Source organism: Monopterus albus, unplaced genomic scaffold, assembly GCF_001952655.1.
Source record: "Monopterus albus unplaced genomic scaffold, M_albus_1.0 scaffold5.1, whole genome shotgun sequence".
Classification (NCBI taxonomy): Eukaryota; Metazoa; Chordata; class Actinopteri; order Synbranchiformes; family Synbranchidae; genus Monopterus; species Monopterus albus.
Window position 1 is genome coordinate 1,633,316 of NW_018127885.1, and position 18,519 is coordinate 1,651,834.

The 18,519-nt window shown below is 39.2% G+C and overlaps 1 protein-coding gene across 1 annotated transcript in view; it reads right to left on the bottom strand.

The window, feature by feature from the left end:
* Window positions 1–4,691: 4,691 nt before the first annotated feature.
* sema3e (sema domain, immunoglobulin domain (Ig), short basic domain, secreted, (semaphorin) 3E) overlaps window positions 4,692–18,519 on the bottom strand; it is a 20,062-nt gene continuing 6,234 nt past the window's right edge. Inside the window, exons 2-17 of the mRNA XM_020613454.1 lie at window positions 15,501–15,661; window positions 15,077–15,136; window positions 14,595–14,714; window positions 12,763–12,856; window positions 12,386–12,502; window positions 11,975–12,117; window positions 11,765–11,879; window positions 11,571–11,640; window positions 11,342–11,486; window positions 10,822–11,047; window positions 10,382–10,473; window positions 9,892–9,933; window positions 9,490–9,656; window positions 9,049–9,119; window positions 8,668–8,801; window positions 4,692–8,395 (exon numbers count right to left, since the gene is read on the bottom strand). Of these exons, the coding sequence (XP_020469110.1) occupies window positions 7,895–8,395; window positions 8,668–8,801; window positions 9,049–9,119; window positions 9,490–9,656; window positions 9,892–9,933; window positions 10,382–10,473; window positions 10,822–11,047; window positions 11,342–11,486; window positions 11,571–11,640; window positions 11,765–11,879; window positions 11,975–12,117; window positions 12,386–12,502; window positions 12,763–12,856; window positions 14,595–14,714; window positions 15,077–15,136; window positions 15,501–15,661 (2,258 nt within the window). The 3' untranslated portion in view covers window positions 4,692–7,894. The remainder of the gene's footprint in view (window positions 8,396–8,667; window positions 8,802–9,048; window positions 9,120–9,489; window positions 9,657–9,891; window positions 9,934–10,381; window positions 10,474–10,821; window positions 11,048–11,341; window positions 11,487–11,570; window positions 11,641–11,764; window positions 11,880–11,974; window positions 12,118–12,385; window positions 12,503–12,762; window positions 12,857–14,594; window positions 14,715–15,076; window positions 15,137–15,500; window positions 15,662–18,519) is intronic.

Consider the following 18,519-nt stretch of genomic DNA (forward strand, 5'->3'; position numbering starts at 1 on the left):
CACGTGCTTTGCATTATAAGAAACCAACACAACTTTGTGTCCCTCCAATAGAGTGTTCTCGTTTATCTTCATGGTGCCAAACCAGACACAAACACCATTAGGACGGATTATGACAATAAGCTAAATTCAACCCTTGTATGTTCCATTAATATATTATAACAGCTTGATACCGAATCGCATGATGGAGACCATTCTGCCCACAGATGTGTTAAGGGGAAACGGTAGATTTTTCAATGTCTGTATTATGAGAATGCCATAACGTTAATACATTCATTTATTCTATTTAGAATGGAAGTAAAAATCACATGCAATTACAAAGACACCTTTCATGTAGACATGCTTTTATTAGATGGAAATCGCCTCAAGGCATTTTACTAACGAACACATTTATGAGCACTTTTATTCTATTTCTGAATCTGTGTCTATGTACATGCACATGTGTGTTTGTGGATCTGTTCATGTTTGGTTGCTTAAATGTATCTGCCCAATCCGTGCCACAGCTTCACTGGCTCCTCTGGAGTGTTGACCATGTCCATCCAGAGATGGAGTTGAGGGCCTCTGGTGTACATAAAGGGCCCTAACACCAGCACTGCCAGTAGGACTGCAGGCTCTGGGAGAAAGATATATGAATGTCACTGTGTCAGTGTTTTGTATCTTATTTGCAGCAATATTAGGGCAATATTAGTGTCCTGCCCCCCCTTGAAGGTGAAGTTAATTTTATTTTCTATATAGCGGCAGATCACAACACAAAAAGGCATGATGAAGTCGTACCAAAGTCAGTGGCATTAACCACCAAGCTATGGATTTCAGCCATTTCAGCATTTTCAGGTCAATTCTTCAGCAATCAAATTGAAACTCTCATTAGTCAATCAAAATAAACAATGTTTGATTGATTTGTTGTCTGAGATGCATCACCCCCTCAATGCTTAAAGCTACAGTAAGTTTTTTTTTATATATATATATATATTTTTTGTGGAAACATGTATAGTATTCTCCAAATTTGTACAAGTACTGTCAAAAACTCCTGCGACCCAAGCTCATTGACCAGCCTTGAAGCAGTGCAGAGAATATATTCCCTTGTGAAGGTTTTGGAGCGAGTCTCATTTTTTCTAACCAATCAGACATTGCTATGGCTGACTCACAGCCTAGCAAGCTCCTGATGCCAACATTAACAGACACTGCAAACATAGAAAAGGTAGCAATGTAGTAGTAAGGATTTCTGCAGACTGGTAAAATTTGCAGCATTCTAATTTATTGTAATTTCTTCAGAACTAATATCTAAAGGGCTGGGCAGAGTGTAGTGGAGCAGAGAGAGGGAGCTGAGTGGTGCAAAGTAGATTGATTCAAGTTTCACATTAGCACTGGCTTGAGTCCCAAAGGTTACATATTGTAGCTTTAACTATCATTTGGAAAATGTATAATGCAGTACCACACAGCAGAAAATCTATTAAACCTCTAAAAAGGTTTATAGAAATGGGATAAAACTCACAAATACCAGATAAAATAATACCAGTATGGGAATGCTACAAATAGTGGTAAAGTTGCATATAAATGAATGTAGTGCTGCCCTTGTAACTGCTCAGTTTCTCAACTAGTATCTGACTCTGTGTTAATATTCCTCTCAGGCACTTGAAAGTTCCAAGTGAAAAAGAGAATATGACCTTGCCTGTGTGGCTGAGCCTGTGCCCCAAGGATCTCTAAGATGGAGAACGTGGAAAATAAGAGGCATCACTTTCTGATGTGCTTTTCATCAGCGGGTTTTGAAGTATCAGATCACTTTCACTGGCCCCTGCTTGATGTAAGGCTGTGGACCAGCAGAGAAACTGTACCACCTGGTGTATGTATCTGTGTGTGTTCGTGTGTGTGGCTACGTATGCAGACTTTACTCAGCCAGCACAGGGAAAGGATCCATTCTCTCATCAAATATTCACTAGCAGGCTCCCAACTGCCTGCTGCTGTAATATACACACACACACATACACACACGTTGCTGTTATTGGTTCCTGATGCATTCACTGAAAAAAGTGGCTCATAAAATGTTTGAACAGTTAATTTTGAGGATAATTTTCTCAGATTTATGCAGCTCAGCTTCAAGTGAAACTGCCATAAATGTACACCTGAATAAAGCATATCTCCCACTTCAATATTAACTGGTTGGGTTGCTAAATAAGTTAAAAAGCAGTTCCTAGGTAAAGATCTATCCATAAACATGTGTCAAGCCCATGCTCTTCTACAGTATTTTTCAGATGTTTGCATAATACCCTGGCCTACTGCATAGGCCAAGTTTGTGCATCATCATTCATATATTCTTTATAAACATTTCATGCATTTTTAATGTTTTTTACTCTTTTACTAAAAGTAGCAATAACAATACCCAATGTTCAAACATGTTTCAGTCCAGTGATATGATCTACCTCCACTTAATGTATGTATTCATGAATAACAGTGTCGCTGAAATTAGAAAAATTATATGTGATTTGAATTTGATATGCAAATGTGCAATGCTGGAACCCAGGTAGCCATAACTGAATGGGGTAAAAAAAAGAACTGAAAAACAAACAAACAAAAAGCACAATATATTTGTCATAGACATTAAAATAAGCAATGATCCTCCCTACTGTAATATTTCACATAAATATGACAGATAACTAGCAGTTCTGCTGAAAGTCTGTTTATTTTCACTGTCACATCATTTTGAAATAGGCCAAAGACAAAGAAAAATACAATACCTGCTAACTTTGTAATACAAATCATTTCATTGAAGGAATTAACTTCATAACTAATGTGTTTTGTTTTCATGAAATGCTGCCAGCTCTGAATGATTGTGCAAATACAAACATTTTGGCTGAGGGACAGTGGGAGAATTTAATTCATTTAAATCTCCAACACGTAGTACTAAATACAAGTATAAGTTCTAGTGATCTTATTTATGAATATGGACATTTGAAGTCTTTTTATGTGCAGACCGTCCTAACTACTGTAGTGTTCCACGTAGCCTAAACTGCAGAGTCATATATGTAATGCTTAGAGTTAATCAGTGATGTATTACATATGAGAAATTACAAAGAATTAGCACTCTATAAGATGCTTTGAAGAAAGATGCTAAAAATGTCTTAAAGCGTGAGCAGTCTTCTTAATATTTTTAATCAGATAACTTCTATAAATCCTTACTATTTTCTGTGGAAGGAGTCTGTCTTTGCATTTGCAGCATATGTTGGTTTCTTACAGCCTCAAGCATGTTCTCTCAGTGCACCTCAGCTGTTGCCCATGGCCAATTCACAGTTGGGTAAAATGCTGTCTTATGCTTTGTGCTTGTGCCTACTCTCTACAGTGTGGGCAGCTATATATCACAGATGTCATCTGTTTTTTAGAGCGATTATATTAGGTTAGGTAGGCATTTTGATTAGACAAGTAGAACAACTCAGTCAACATTTAACACCGCCCAGTGCCGCAGGCATGGTTGCCTACAGCATGTGCTTACTTGATCAAACACAAGGCCTTGAATATTCAAGGTCCTTGGCTTTAAAATCTTTTGGGATCTCCAGCAAAATGGTAAAGGAAGTCCTGATAGTATACTACAGAGAGGAGAACTTCAGATTTCATGTCCTTATATTTATAGTCAAGCTTCTGGAAGTGATCCTTAAGTAAAACTGTGTCGTATTGTGATATAGCCTTTTGTATATAGTGCTACACTTTCTGATATTGGCTCATTCCTGTTATCCCCAGCATGTAGGGCCAATATACCTATGTGCTGCTTGACTGCCTGTGCTGTTTGCTGTTAAAAGCGTTGGCCAGCTGTTGGGGCTGCCACAGTGTAAATGCCAGAGTGATGTAGTGAGAAAGATGTAGGGATAAAGAGATGGGCTAGAGGGGAAAAAACAGCCCCCACGGGGACACAAAGGCTGTGACTACACCTAGATTTTATTTTAATGCATGCAAATATAAACATTTACACAAAGTTGCACAGATGGTTTTATTTTCAGACATGAAATGTGCAAATGTGTTTCCAAAATAAAAACACATGACATTGAACCTTTATTATTTATTTTGTGTAGTTGTGATTGCTCACTTACACCTGTCTGACATTGTTCACCATATTTTAGGGCATCTGTTTGCATCTCACAACTCTTTTTTTCCCCTCAACTTCTCCTTTTTACTCACTTCAGACTCAGTTTGGTTCTCTGCTTTCCCTTGGCTATCTGTAGAAGGAAAAAGCCAGATGATCTACACTTCCCATCTTTCTCTCAGATGTCCTCTCTAGACCTCTTCTCTGATATAAGATATGTGAGCTGTGAGAAACATTACAGAATAATGTGTGGTAGGCATCTTTTTACAGTACAAACTCCTCCATGGGATCAAGAAGAGGCACACAAACATTTAGTTGAGTGAGCGATGTTAAATGAAAGAACTGATTTTTTTATTAAGTTGCATAACTGCCGTACTGTATATGCTTTTGTCAGACATATTTGGGTTAAAAACAATGATTATGCACAAAAAATGAATAACACTAAACTATAAATAACACAAAATTACATTTTCTAGTGGTCAGTTCAGCCTCTCTTGCTGCTGGTTGTTATACTGAATTCTGTACTTCAGTGACAGCTGTACCAGCAAGATAACACATAATGCATGTTGACACACTGCTGTGTTTTGTTACCTGTATTATTTCAGGTTCCTTTATCTATTTTCTGTATGCATATTTAACTCTGTGTGTATGTTGTCATCATGTTTATCGGTGACAAATATACACCTCACTTTAAAATTGGAGTTCTTTTGTACCACCCTGTTATGTACGCAGCTACCTGTGCAGCCACTGATAATAGCCCCCGTTCACTTATCGGTTCACTTGTTGATATGAAAAGGACTGTGCCTGATGTTTAACCTTCACTCGCTGCATCTTTGTGCCAAGAACATTTAAACATAAAAGTGAAGGCTTGTTTGATCACACTATAAATGATGATAAAATTGTCATAGATTTGAGAAAGTCCAACAAGGTGATTTATATGGAAATATTAAAAGCAGCACCACTGAGTGCTATAAAGAGAACTTGAATGAAGGCTGAAAAAAATTAATCTAGAATACAATTTGTTTTTCAGAGGCTGTAATCTGCAGCTTGCATGTCAAGATAAAACTAGTTTATGAAGTGAATATGAAGTGAATAGTATGAAAGTGAGATGCATTTAAACACAAAATTATGGGGAAAAGAAAGCAAGAAGTCTGTTCATGATCCTCCTTTACACAGATATAACTATTAAAGCTAAGAAAATCAGAAATTTCACAAACATATACATGTACACATACACATACAGGATAACCTACTGTGCACACTGATAACATATGTACTGTTACTGTCTCTTAGAGGTTCATTTATTGTTTCACCTCTACCATTCATTTACTACTACCTCCTATTCCCTCGCTGACATTTCCACTTGTAAAAACACATTCTGGTGCATTGGCCAGTGATAGGAACAACACTGTGCAGACACTGAAAATGCAGAAAAAAATGAAATGTGGAAACAGAAGAAAAGAATTAGCTTTGCCATCTTCACACAGGGACAGAAGCATGTACAGCAGTATGTTTAGCATTTGACCTTTTTATCCCTTTGTAGATCAGCAAATGGATTCCTGGCATTTTATTTCATGAAATTGCCCTTTTGAACATTGAAATACTCCCTAAACCAGATTAAAGCTCTGTTTTTACATCTGTTTCCCAAAGCCGATCAGATGAGATCCATCTGTGGGATCAGAAGCTCCATCTAGCAGGCAAATGCCAGCCTCACTACCACAGAAGATGTTAACTGACTGGACCATACATACATACATTATAGTATGACATATGAGTGGCTACAGGAACCATTGGCTAGAGGGACCCAGGGGCCAGAGTAACAGTGGTAAAACCTGGCAGAGAGAGAAGAGCCAGCCTGTTGCTATGGTAGCCATGTGGAGTAAAGGTCTTTTCACATAAAGTAGTTTAGATAACATACTATAATGTAGATGTAAGCAGATGTACTGAAAATCTTTATAAATGTATATGTCAAATATAATTTTTCCAACAATTTTACTATAGTAAATGAATTTGTAACAATATAAAATACTTCTTCATTGATGTTATAATTGTTAACAGATATTGTGTAATAAATGCTTAAAATCGGCCTTTTAAAACTACATTACAGTGTGTTATAAACCATTATTCAAATGTGCACAATACATGGTGCTTCTAAATGCTAAATTCAGGAGTTAAGTTACCTGCATTTCACCATTATATGGCGCACACCATACCTTGAGGAAGCAAAGCAACTTTTAAAATTTTATATTTACTTGTCTGATGAAATATAAAATACATAATTATGAAACTAAATCTCAGTTTATTTATTCATGTTTTAATCTATGTACATAACTATAGCTTTCTGTCCACTTTATTGGCTCAGTTTCTCAATATGCAATATGAGTGTGTGTCTGCACATGCACAGCCATTACTTCTGGCTAAACTACAGAGGTAACACTGAGGAAGAACAGTCCCTTTTTTAATGGTAGGTATTTATAACATCTACAGCAGACACATTTTCAATTTGAGTCTTAGCTGAGGAATATGATGATGAGTGATGATGTAAGGCCAAGAAAGCAAGAAAGAAAGAAAACTACTAGGAATTTCACTGTTACACTCAATTATGTTTCTGTCATCTCAGAATAACTGAATATTCATGAGGCTGACTCATCATGCTTGGATGGTCACCCTAACATTTTCAGTATTTTGGCCTTTTCTTCTGTGGGAAACGTCATGTTCTTTATTGCTGTTTGTTTGGTACTGTAATTATAAACCCCATCTGCAACATTGTGGGGGGGTTAGGGAGATGAGGGGTAAGTAAAGTTTGCCAGAGGAAAGAGAGAGAGAGAGAGACAGGAAAACAGCCAGCAGAGATGGCTTTATGAATACACAGTTATAGTTACCAGATGTGCACACAAAGACCACCCTGAATTTCAGATAAATACAATATCAAATACATACAATACTGTTAGTACATTTGATCACAACTGTAGATTGTAGACTCCTACAATAATAATAGTATCCATCGACTGGACCACTTTTTATCAATTCTAACAGGTTTTACAAATGCTTAAATAGTTATTGTTTTCATTGAGCACATAGATATAATTAAATGTTGAATCTCACTGTAGTGGCCATAACCATGCACACCACAGCCATGACCACATTGTAATCAAATTAGCATCATCATAAAGCTCAAAAGATTTTTCACTGTACAAAAAAAACAACAGCACTATACTTTTCCAGTTTATGACATCTAAGAAACTACAGAACCTAAAGTAGAAATCAAGGAAATAAGTTATCATAGTACCAATAAAGAAAAGAAGGCCATCACTTTTAAAGTACAGTACATGTTTTCCTGCATAACACAGGTAGATAAGTACAGTAAGAGTCATATTTAGAATGAAAGGTGGAGCAGAGGTTTAGTGGAGCAGTGTGCCTTGGACTGATGGCTGGGTCAGCGCACAGAAGCTGTCATGTTCTGCCTCTTCAGATCAGAGGCAATGTCACTAAATAAGTCATCCATCTTGACCCAGAGCCTCCGCTTTGCTCTGCACTGACAGATATTTGGGGCATTTACCCTGGATCTGCACTATATAATCAGTGTACACAACACAAAAAGGCAAAATGCTGTTTTTTTTTTAAATAAAGAAAATCAACACAGTCAAACTATTTAGTGATAAATGTAGGTACAATAGCTTGACAGTCTGCTACTGTTGTTTTATTGTTACTGCTCTGGTTGAAAGCAAAGTGAAAACCTTTTACATCGTGCAAACACTGAATGAGTCTGACCTTTAGAATTTGTGTGTGTGCGCATATGTGTGTGTGTGCAGTCAGTCTCTGTTCTCCTCAGGTGACCAAGGTGTGCCTGGGCGCTCGGTGGGAGTTCTCCTCTCCCCTCCCTTTCCCTCTCTTCTCACCTCCCTGAGGAACATACTTCCTTTTGGCTTTTTTACGTTTTTTATCAGAGCACCACACTCTCTCACAGTACTCTTCTACTCTCTGGGCGTCACCGTAGCCAATCAGCTGGAGAAACTCCTTATACCACATCCTGGAGTGTGGACCTGGGACTGAAGATGGCGCTATGGATCTGGGGCTGATGCTGGGGCCTGGTGGGGGGCCCATGGAGGATGAGCATGGAGTTGCACTTTTTTCTTCCTCCCCATGATTAGCCTTGTAGATTGCTAACTCCACCCTCTCCCCTACGAGCACATGTAGCATGATACGTAATAATGTGTGCACGTATCCGTGTTCCACAGTCTGGCACATGTACACACCAGCATCTGAGCTTCTCACACGTAAGAACAGCAGCCCGTGGGAGGTCACGATAACCCGCTCATCACTTTGAAGCTACATGGAGAAAAAAAATCAATTTAAATGTTAGGTAGGAATTTAATTCCAATGCCAAACAACATCTCAAAAGAGATTTTGTGTATTTACTTAGGACAACCCACAAATGCCATCATAAAGCACCATACAGTAAATGAAATTCTGTTCATCTCAATTGCACTGAGGTGGCAAAGGAAATTTCACATGTAAGTCAAACCAAAGATATTTGAATGGATAAACAGTTCTCAGCATCAAACAGCATTTTAAGGCATGCATTTGTGCATCAGACTCACTTGATGTTTTTCTCCCCCTTCCTGTAAGAACCAAAGCACTTTGGCCTGAAGTGAACGAGGGACACATTCTAGTAAAGTGCTGTTGCTCTCGACACCGTACACCAGCTTCTCCTCAGCTCTGTGCCATTGTTCATCTGTGCACATGCATATCATAAAACACGGTGAAGCAAATCTGCTGCCACAGTAGAGGAGCACTAACCTCTCTAAGCTCCAAATGCAATGAGAGTTCTTTTTTTTTTTTTTTTTAGTCTTGTAATTTTGAAGAACTGCATCATTTCCTTACTTGTATACGGTATTTATCTGAAAAAAATTAGCAATGCCAGTAAATATACACAACATCCCCATGCACACACACATCACACAGTCATTTAATACACTAACCATCAATTTGAAGCCCATTGCACAGCTGGATGGCGTTGCCATGGCGAACATCCTGCCGCCTGAATCGTCTGCTGTAATGGAAAAGCGAAGAGAGAGTAATTTTGAACATGTGATGAAAATGTGAGACATGAATGAAGGGAAAGTGAGAGAGAAAGAAGATTCAGAAAGAGAGAAAAATAAAAAAGGAGGAGGGGAGGTGGTTGGTGCATACTGATAGGGATTACATAACACCTGGTTGTCATGTCTCCCAGGGCCTGTGCTAATGACTTGGCAAACCAACCTCCTCAGAGCACTGTGACATTCAGGGTAAGCTGCTATAATTGAACAGAAGTGTATTGGTAAAGGTGTGAACAACTGATATCACACACATACACCCACCCACACACACACACACACACATCTGCAGGGGAAAAAGATGTCTCAAAATGTGCATGTTGTTACCTCTTGGTGTAGACTCCAGCAGGGTAGAATCTGGAGCAGGTGAGACCATCCCAGGCACAGTAGGGGTCTCTGGCCAGACAACAATCAGCACATTCAGAGCCATAGAGGTCACACTGATGCAGCCTGACCTGGGCCACACCCACTTCTGACCCAACATACAGCTGTTGCTGTAGTGTCAACAACACGAATCATTAATATCAAGACACCATTTAATTGGAAACACATTTCATGCATATGTTTTCTGTCTATACCTCATCCAACTGTGTTACATAGTCCCAAGTACATTACAGTACTGTACATCTAAACCTTATCAATCACAAAGTAATGCAAAGTGTTGCAATGTTATCATCTTGTGGTTAAACAACAGAATTGCAGAAATAGGGATTGAGATGCTCCTCTTACTCGTTTAGGTGATATTATGATCTCTCTTATTGGGACTGGCACCTGCAAATATGAAAAGGTTTATTGTTATTTATAAATGAAACTGAGTCAGTTTTTCATCAAGCAGTATGAAAATATAGTTATCATATAGTGATTTATCTCTGGAGGCCTCCTGTCATGCTTCTATCCATCGCAAATCAGTTCTCAATTAAAATGGCAACAGCCACCGCTTGCAGATTAACTTTCAAATGTAACTGATTTAAGCAGAAATGATATATATGCAAATCATTTTGAAAATCGCTCATCAGGCTGGCTGCACAATCATACCTGTGCCCCTCTGATGATTGAAAGGACACAAGTTAGCATTCAGTGTTTTTGAAACATTGCTTCTTGTTGTGTAATAGCAGCAATAATGGACTATCAGACTGTAAATGCAGAATTTTTAAATTTCACAACTGGTAGTTTACACAGTCCACTTTGCTTTCACATTTTGTAGCTAAAAATGAGATACCTTGAATACTTGCAGCTCTTCCAGCAGCACCTCCTCCATAGTGTCTGTGTCTTTGTTATAGATTGTGATAACTTTTAACACCACTGAGTCATCTATTGAAAAAAGGCATTAATGTTATATGTTGTTGTCCGCACAGAAGATTAGGGGTAAAATTCTTTATTTTCACAACACGCACATTTGGCCAAGAATCATGCACGACTGGGTTAAGCACAATACAGTATGTGTTCTGTCTTGTTCCATTCAGTCAGTCATTCATTCCCTGCCTGTCTTTACTTGTGACCTCACTCTTCTCAGTCTCCTGTCATATCAGACCTTGCCACACCCACATGTGCTGCACCAATTATTGTGAACTATTTGAACTTTTACTCTGATGTTCTGTATCGTGCTGCAGACATCTGTTATTCTGAATCACAAAAGGAATCATTGTTCAGTGTGTATACCAGTGCCAATGTACAGAACATGGTAGTGTCCATCCTGGGCGTGGACTCTGTCCACAGCAAGCTGGGTCAGCCTCCTCCTGCCGGGCTCTGTCTGTAGCAAGACAGGTCTACGGTGCTGGGGAAGGACTGGATGATACATCACAGGATGAGAACGCACAAACCGCAAAACTTCATCTGGGAACTCCTTAGAACTCGAAAAGCCACCGCCATTCACTTTACTGGCACACTGTTAAAGAGATGGCATGACAGAAACAGAGAGAGAAAGGAGTAGAAATAGATACAAAAATTGTCCAGATTTGTTGAAGAAAAGCCAGTGTGTTTTAATCTGACTCCGACTGTCCCTGTGAGACCTGCTGAGGTAGCTATGACACCGTTGACATGAATCTAAGCTGTCCTACATGCCCTTTCAGAGGACATCTGTCATAGACACAGACAAACAAGAGTGATGTGAATTCTAAATGTTGGTGCCTCAGGGAATTACTTTTCATCAACATTGTTTTACTCAGGCTTTAAAACTCACAGATCCAGGTCGAGGGTATGGGACTCTGTCCTCATAAGGTGTCCAGTGATGGTTGGGTCTCTCTCGATAAGCAAATGGACCATTAAAGGCTGCTCTAATGTCATCCATATGATAGATACACACAGCATAGCCTTTAAACACCGCGCTGCAAGGGAAGGTTTTATTAGTGATTTCATGGATTACAAAATTGTGACTGTATAATGAAATGCTGATGTCATCCTCTGCTCACCTTGTAGTGCTGAAGAGGCCAAAGATTTCTGGGTTTTTCCCATCCCTGTTCTTCAGAATGAACACATCCTCTGAAATATGAAATGCAGAATTTACCCTATATACAGTAGACAGTAACTACTAAAGCATAAAAACTGAATGCTTAACAATAAATAATGTCAATAAATAATTGTAAAAGATAAAATATAGCCCTACCAAGATCATCAAAATGCGTGTCAATCCCATTTTGTCCAGCCACAGAGCAGATAAGACGGGCTTTCAGGAAAGAACTCCATCTATTCACCAGCATTCTTTGTCCTCCTTGGTCATTCTGAAAGATGAAGACAGATATAAATTGTGACTGCACAGGCAGGTGATCTGACTGGATTATGCCCAGAGATGTTGCTACAGCATTTGCATTCTCACCGCACAAACTCGCCCGATGCGGGTATAGACGGCCTTGTTCACTCCCTCTGCATCCGTTTCTCGCTCAGTAAAGAAGAAGTAAACTTTATCATCATCCCTGTCATCATTGTCAGGAATAACTGCTGACCCCACAAATTTAGGCTCTGTAGGAAAAATAATATGTAAGAAAAGGCCTGGAGTGAAATATTAAAGAAAAAAACTGTACCAAACTGTACCGATAAAGAAATGTTTTATGGGAGGAATATTTATTATTTGATTTTCAATCAAACAATATGTTTGGGTAGAAACATATGTGCACAACATTTATATTATGGATTGTTTATTGAACACTCTCAGGTTTGTTTCCAGATATATTGTATCTATTTGCATTCCTTTGCATTTAAAGTGAGATGAGATGTAATGTACACCAACCATTCAGCTGCTGCCTGTCATCTCTTTCGGTGCGTGTGTAGGTCTGGTTGTTAAGTCGACACAAAGCACCATCATTCTCCCAGTAGTCAGTGTACAGGCTAATGTACAGTTCTCCTCCTAATGTATGTGCACAAACAGCCAAAAATGCATAACGTATTAAAATGACAGCTCCTTATTTCACTGATTATAATACTGACATGAAAAAAAGACCACAAGGTGGCAGTATTGACTGGCTAGAGGTCACCAAAGTGAGCAAACCTCTTCAATGTGGAATTGCATTCTATATATTCATTCAACTGAAATGAAAACACATTGTAGTCTCACAGTTATTCTTTTAACTCAGTTAATGGTAAGATGAGGAGTGAGCAGTGTCTTACTAGAGAGTATAGATGCACAGGGACTGTTGGGGTCATAAGGACAGCGTCCTCTGCCGCTCATAATACTGTCTTCTTGAAGAGCAAACAGCTTGTCCTGAAGAAAACATCCAAAACAGACACATGCACAAAGTTATTCTCACATAAATATGCATGCATTTTAAATGCCAAATGCACATGCTCAAATGCTGTATCCAGGCAAAAAGTTGACATTCAGACAAACCCCAGGAGCTTATTTGAGGATAGATAGATACAAATTAGAGAGATGAGGGATCCAAAAATGATGGATGAGAAGGAGGAAGGAAGATAGCTGAGACAAGGAGTGATGGATGACCAAATGAGAGACTAGCATCTATAACCAACTATGCACAGCTCTAATATCAGAGTGAGTTCATTTTTAGTTTTCTGATTTTGAAGGCGCACAGCATACATTCATACTCTACGTACAAAGACCTCAGCTGCCTATACAAGCTCATATGTTATGGGTCACCACAGTGTTTATGAATGTCACTGGCAGATCAGAGTGGATGTCACATATTGATTTACGAGCAGCTATGGAACCCTATTGTGCTGTGACTACCACCCTGCATATGACTGCAACAAAAGTCAGGTTCAAGTTTAAACTCATCCATCATATAATGTGTCCTCTAGAAGAAAAAAAAAAGATAAAATAGGTTGGAACAATATTCTCTACATGCAGTACTCTGACATGTTGGCTGTTCTAATTTAAATATTTTGGCAGTATTTGATTTGTAAAGACACTGGGTGATTTAAATGATATTTTCTAGCCAGTCATAAACCAGTGTTGTTCACTCTATAAGCATTCCAATGATGCGAGTGATGGTTGAGCATGGTTCCTGTTTGGAAGATGTAACTGGCCTGGTTAACCTACTGGACTAGTGTTGAAATACATAGTGGAAGCCTTCTCCCAGCTTAGTTTTTTTTTTTTTTTAAATACACCTCATACAGACCTATAGTACCTAGGAATGTTTGACAATTAGGAGATTTGTTTCATACTGTAGAGAAAGATGCTCACACTGATGCATGAAAAAAGCTTACTATGACCTGGATGACTGAGAATCTGCACGGACACACATTGATGCATGTAGGTAATTTTGCATGCACACTGTTATTCACACAGCAGCTGAGATACATATTTTAACTGACCCCAGAGTAAGAAAACAGAAAATGAGTCCTTCCTGATTTAAAACTCCTTCCCACAAAAGCAGCATCTGCCTTTTCTCCCTGCTTGCCTGGACAGTGGTGTCATTTTCTTTCAAGTAAATGAGAACCTTATTGCCAAACAAACCTCTCCCTCTGAAGAAAACAAAAACTTCGCCCTCTCTTACTCACTTAGTATTTTGTTCCATCGCCACCTCACACCACTCTTTGTTGCTAGGAGGATATATGAAACTACAGTAGCATGTGCTAAGTACAGCTCAAGCTGTCATAACATTTCTAGGAGCTTCAGGATAAAACATTAGCAAAACAATGTGAAGAACAGTCCAGCTACAGCCATTTATAGAGATAGGGGTTTACTATAGAGGTGCACAATGTGAAATTTGGCTAATTGTATAACAAAGAAACCTGCAAGATTTTAATTGGGACAATATTCTGTTGTGTTGCTAGTCCTTTGTAGTGAAAAAGTGATGCATACAAAAGCCAACCACAATTTCAAAGCAGACAAAAAAGCAACAGTAAAACTAGAAATACAGAATAAGTTAACAGACCAAGAAATCATTACAGTGCTGTTTGACTTTGAAGTGATTTTTGGCAGAAGGAAGCCTTTGAAATACCACTGTAAACCAAACTCTAATTCAGTCCTTGGGTCTCACCTGTCCGGTATGTCCCACTCTGACCAGGGCACATATGGGATTAAATGCTCCTGTTCCACAGACCAGCAAATGTGTCTTGTTGTACTGCTGCAAAACCTTGATGTAGTTTGCACATTCTGGCTGTTGGAGGGGATACAAAGTTTAAGCAGAGATGGTGGGGTGAGTAAGTCAATCAGGCCTCATGAGGAAAGACTGAGGCCAAGTGGTTTCATGGAATGATGTCATTTCACTGCATCATCAATATCATCAGTTCTCCTTGTTAAGCGAAGGTTAATGAGCACAGTGACATCACTTCACACATAACGACTGCGTCTGTTTCTATGATGGATCTATCTATATGATAAATGAATTATAAAGTATAAATTACAGTGTCAACTTTAAATTACAAGTTTATACATATGGCCATCTGTTCATTTGTACTTTGGTCTTGAAAATCAATAATTACTTATCATCCTTACTGCCAGTTAGAGGGTGACCCTTACCTTTTCCCTCCCCTTCATCAAGCACTCCTCTATCTGAGATTCTGTACTGGCCCACTGGATCTGAAAGGAAACACATTTAAGCTCATATTGCATTTACAATGATGTCTCACTCTAAACTAAATCAAATAAATTGTGAAACCTTTGTACACACATAGTTAGGTTGACCAACCAATAATTTTCTCCACTGCAATATTCTTGAAAATATGATACATTGCTCCAGTGAGCTCACATGGTTATTATGCTGCTTCTTTAGTGTTAAAGTCAAACTAATCCATTACTCAGTTAAAGTACTGCTTTGTAATGAACACAGACCTACTGTTTGAAGACACATATCAGGCCTGGCTAACCTATAGCCCCGTAGGTATAAAAGTTCAGTATGTCTCACTTCCTCGACATGGCATGAAAAATGTGAAAGCAGAAGTACCTCTCTATAGTGTGTATTAACGTGGTCCAGGCTAAGGGAGAACAGAGCATTCTTGGCCCCAACATAAAGCCTTTCATGGCCTTCATCCAGCAGCATGGTTTGGGGCTGAAGAGCTGCCCCATTTCCCTGGAACACCCAGGTCCTATTCAGCTGCCAAAGCTCTGAAGAGACAACACATACATACAGAAAAAGACAAAAGAACTGTAGCAGCACAATAGCAACTTGCAATGTAGCTAGAAACTAGCTGACTAGTTAAATAGTCTGTTAGATAAATAAAGAGGTGCTTCAGTAACCTGTATCTGAGGCCCCACTGCTCCTATGACCAAGGGAAATGTGTTTCTGATTCATACTTTCCCCAAGAGATTTGAAGAGAGCAGCAGCAAGGTTATCTTTCCATCCCATCTCTCCCTCCCATGTGGAACCTACGTACTGTATGACTTCTCTCAGTTCATCTGTGCTTATACCTGTCACTGGGTCAGTCATTGAATTACAACTCATCTTGTTGTTATTATGAGTAAAAGTTCACATGGCATAAAAAAGCACACAAGCAGCTCAAAGCTGACTTCCCAGGTAACAGTATGTACCAATAAACTGCTTTAATGGCTACTTTTAACAGCTGAAATGAGAAACCAATTTGGCATCTGTAAAGGCACTTGGCTTTTGGATTAATGAAAATACTAGGATATGTGTTCTGAGAAAGATCTTGTGATTGATGGGAAGGGCATTTGATGCACACAGTCTGGCCTATGGTCCCATCTACTAGGAAGCAATTGTATCTCAAGGAAATGGAACCAGTCTCTTTATTAGCCATTAGTTTGGGGTGAGCTGCCATTCCCTGTCAGTCTTGCTTTTAGGTCATCTGAAATTCTGCTTTAAAAGGGAAGCATTGGACCATGGTAGCCATGCCACTAAATATAAGCACAAACTCATCAGAATAACCACAGATCTGTGAAAAAAAAACTTGCTCAAATTCACCAGTCAGCAGCTAGGCTACACACATACATGCGCAAACACACTCAGTTTTACCTGATTGAACCTGACAGACTGCTTCTCTATACCTTCTCTCTGTGAGCTTCAGGGGAGCGGGGTTAAGGGTGAAGGATTTAAATTAAGCACCACAAGCCCAGAGGTGTGCACTTCCTTCGGGTTGCAACAGCCTGAAAAACTTTTCATTAACACATGATCAGGTTGTGATGGACGAAAGGGCGGTCTGTAGTGTATTAGCAAAACTTTTGAAACCTCAGACAAGCCAGGGTTTGTGATAAAATCAATAGCACTCACTACACAGCATGTATTTTCTCCATTTCTTATGATTTCATGCTCACATTGGGCCATCCATGCCCCATTCTTCTCTTGAAATGAAGGGAGACAAAAATGGCCATACACGCATGCACTAATATGCCATCCTTAACTACCTCAGAGAGCCTAATGTAAACGTGGCTCTACATGCTGGAGTTACAGGAGGTAATTGTATGATTCGTTTTTCTAGCATTTGTGTATTTTTATAGGTACTTGATCTCCAAGATAGAAGGAGAGTGGTTTTATCCAATTTCTATAGATTACTCATAACAACATCATGCTCTCTGTGGAAGGTTTTATTTGTTTAAAATGGGATTTGGTATCCACAGAAGAGTGGGTGACTGTGTACATTTTGTTGCTATGAGTTCTATGTTGGAGACAAGTGACTGTTTGTTTGAGTAGAATTAGACTTCGGGTAGTTAGGTGGTAGAGACGGAGGGGATGTGGCAGTAGAGTTCTGCCAGGGCTCAAACATGTTTCCTGTAATTATCTAATCCACACACACACACACACACACACACACACACACAGTGCCTCTATCTCCTCCTAGTTCCCTGAGTAGAGTTGAAGTTGGATCAAAGACAGTCCCCTAAAACATTCCATGCCAACTTTTCTACAAGTGTTAGGCTGGCTCGCAAACAATCAGCTCCTTCTTTATGTGAAGTTAGATCTGCTACCACTTATTTAGATGACAGACTTAGAGGGCTATTTAAAGTGATGGAGTAAACAGACCATAAGCCAAAGTCGTTTTGCCATCTATGTGCTTTCCACTTGTCTTTCGTGATAATGACGAGTAGCAGCTGATTTATATGGACAGATGCAATCTGTCACTAATGCAAATACAGACACCTTATTCTGTAATTTTGTTTACGTGATATTCTAGATGTTTAGTGTTTGATTCTATACTGGAATGTCACCATGCAATGCCATTTGATTGAACAAAAAAAGACTGAAACCATAACCATCAATACCTACAGTAAAAGCAAGAAAGACAGAAAAATAAATGCAATTAGGTTTATCAAAGTCAAAGTGTTTATTTGTCATATGCACAGTACGGAAACATGTTTCCCTGTACAATGAAATTCTTACTTTGCCGTCCACATGAATGCCACACAATACAAATGAAATATAAAGTAGATGAATAAGTAACACAAAATCTAAGGCACTTTATGATCCTTAACAGAACACAAGGGTTAAGCAGCAAATGAAGAGATATAATAAAAATGTATAAGACTATAATAAAAGAATGTATGCTACATGGAAGCTGTATGTGCAGTAGTCAACAGTGAATGTGCAAACTGAGAATCTAAACAGTACAGGTCAACGGTACGTCATTACATGACGTATTTCCTGGTAATAAATTCCTGTCAGCTGTTTAGGAGTCTGATGGCAGAGGGAAAGAATGAGTTTTTCAGTCTAGTGGTCCTGCATTTCACACTTGTGAATCTCCGGCCAGAGGGTAGGAATGTGAACAGTCCGTGCTGGGGGTGGGTGGGGTCTTTGAGGATGGAGGCAGCTTTCCTACGCACCCTGCAGTGGTAAATGCTCTGCAGAGAGGGCAGTGGAGTCCTGGTGATCTTCTCCACAGTCTTTACCACTCTCTGGAGGCGCTTGTGGTCCATAGCAGTAGTGCTGCCGTACCAGACAGTGATGCAGCTGATCAAGATGCTCTCAATGATGCAGCTGTAGAAGTTTCAAAGGATCCTAGGCGACATGCCAA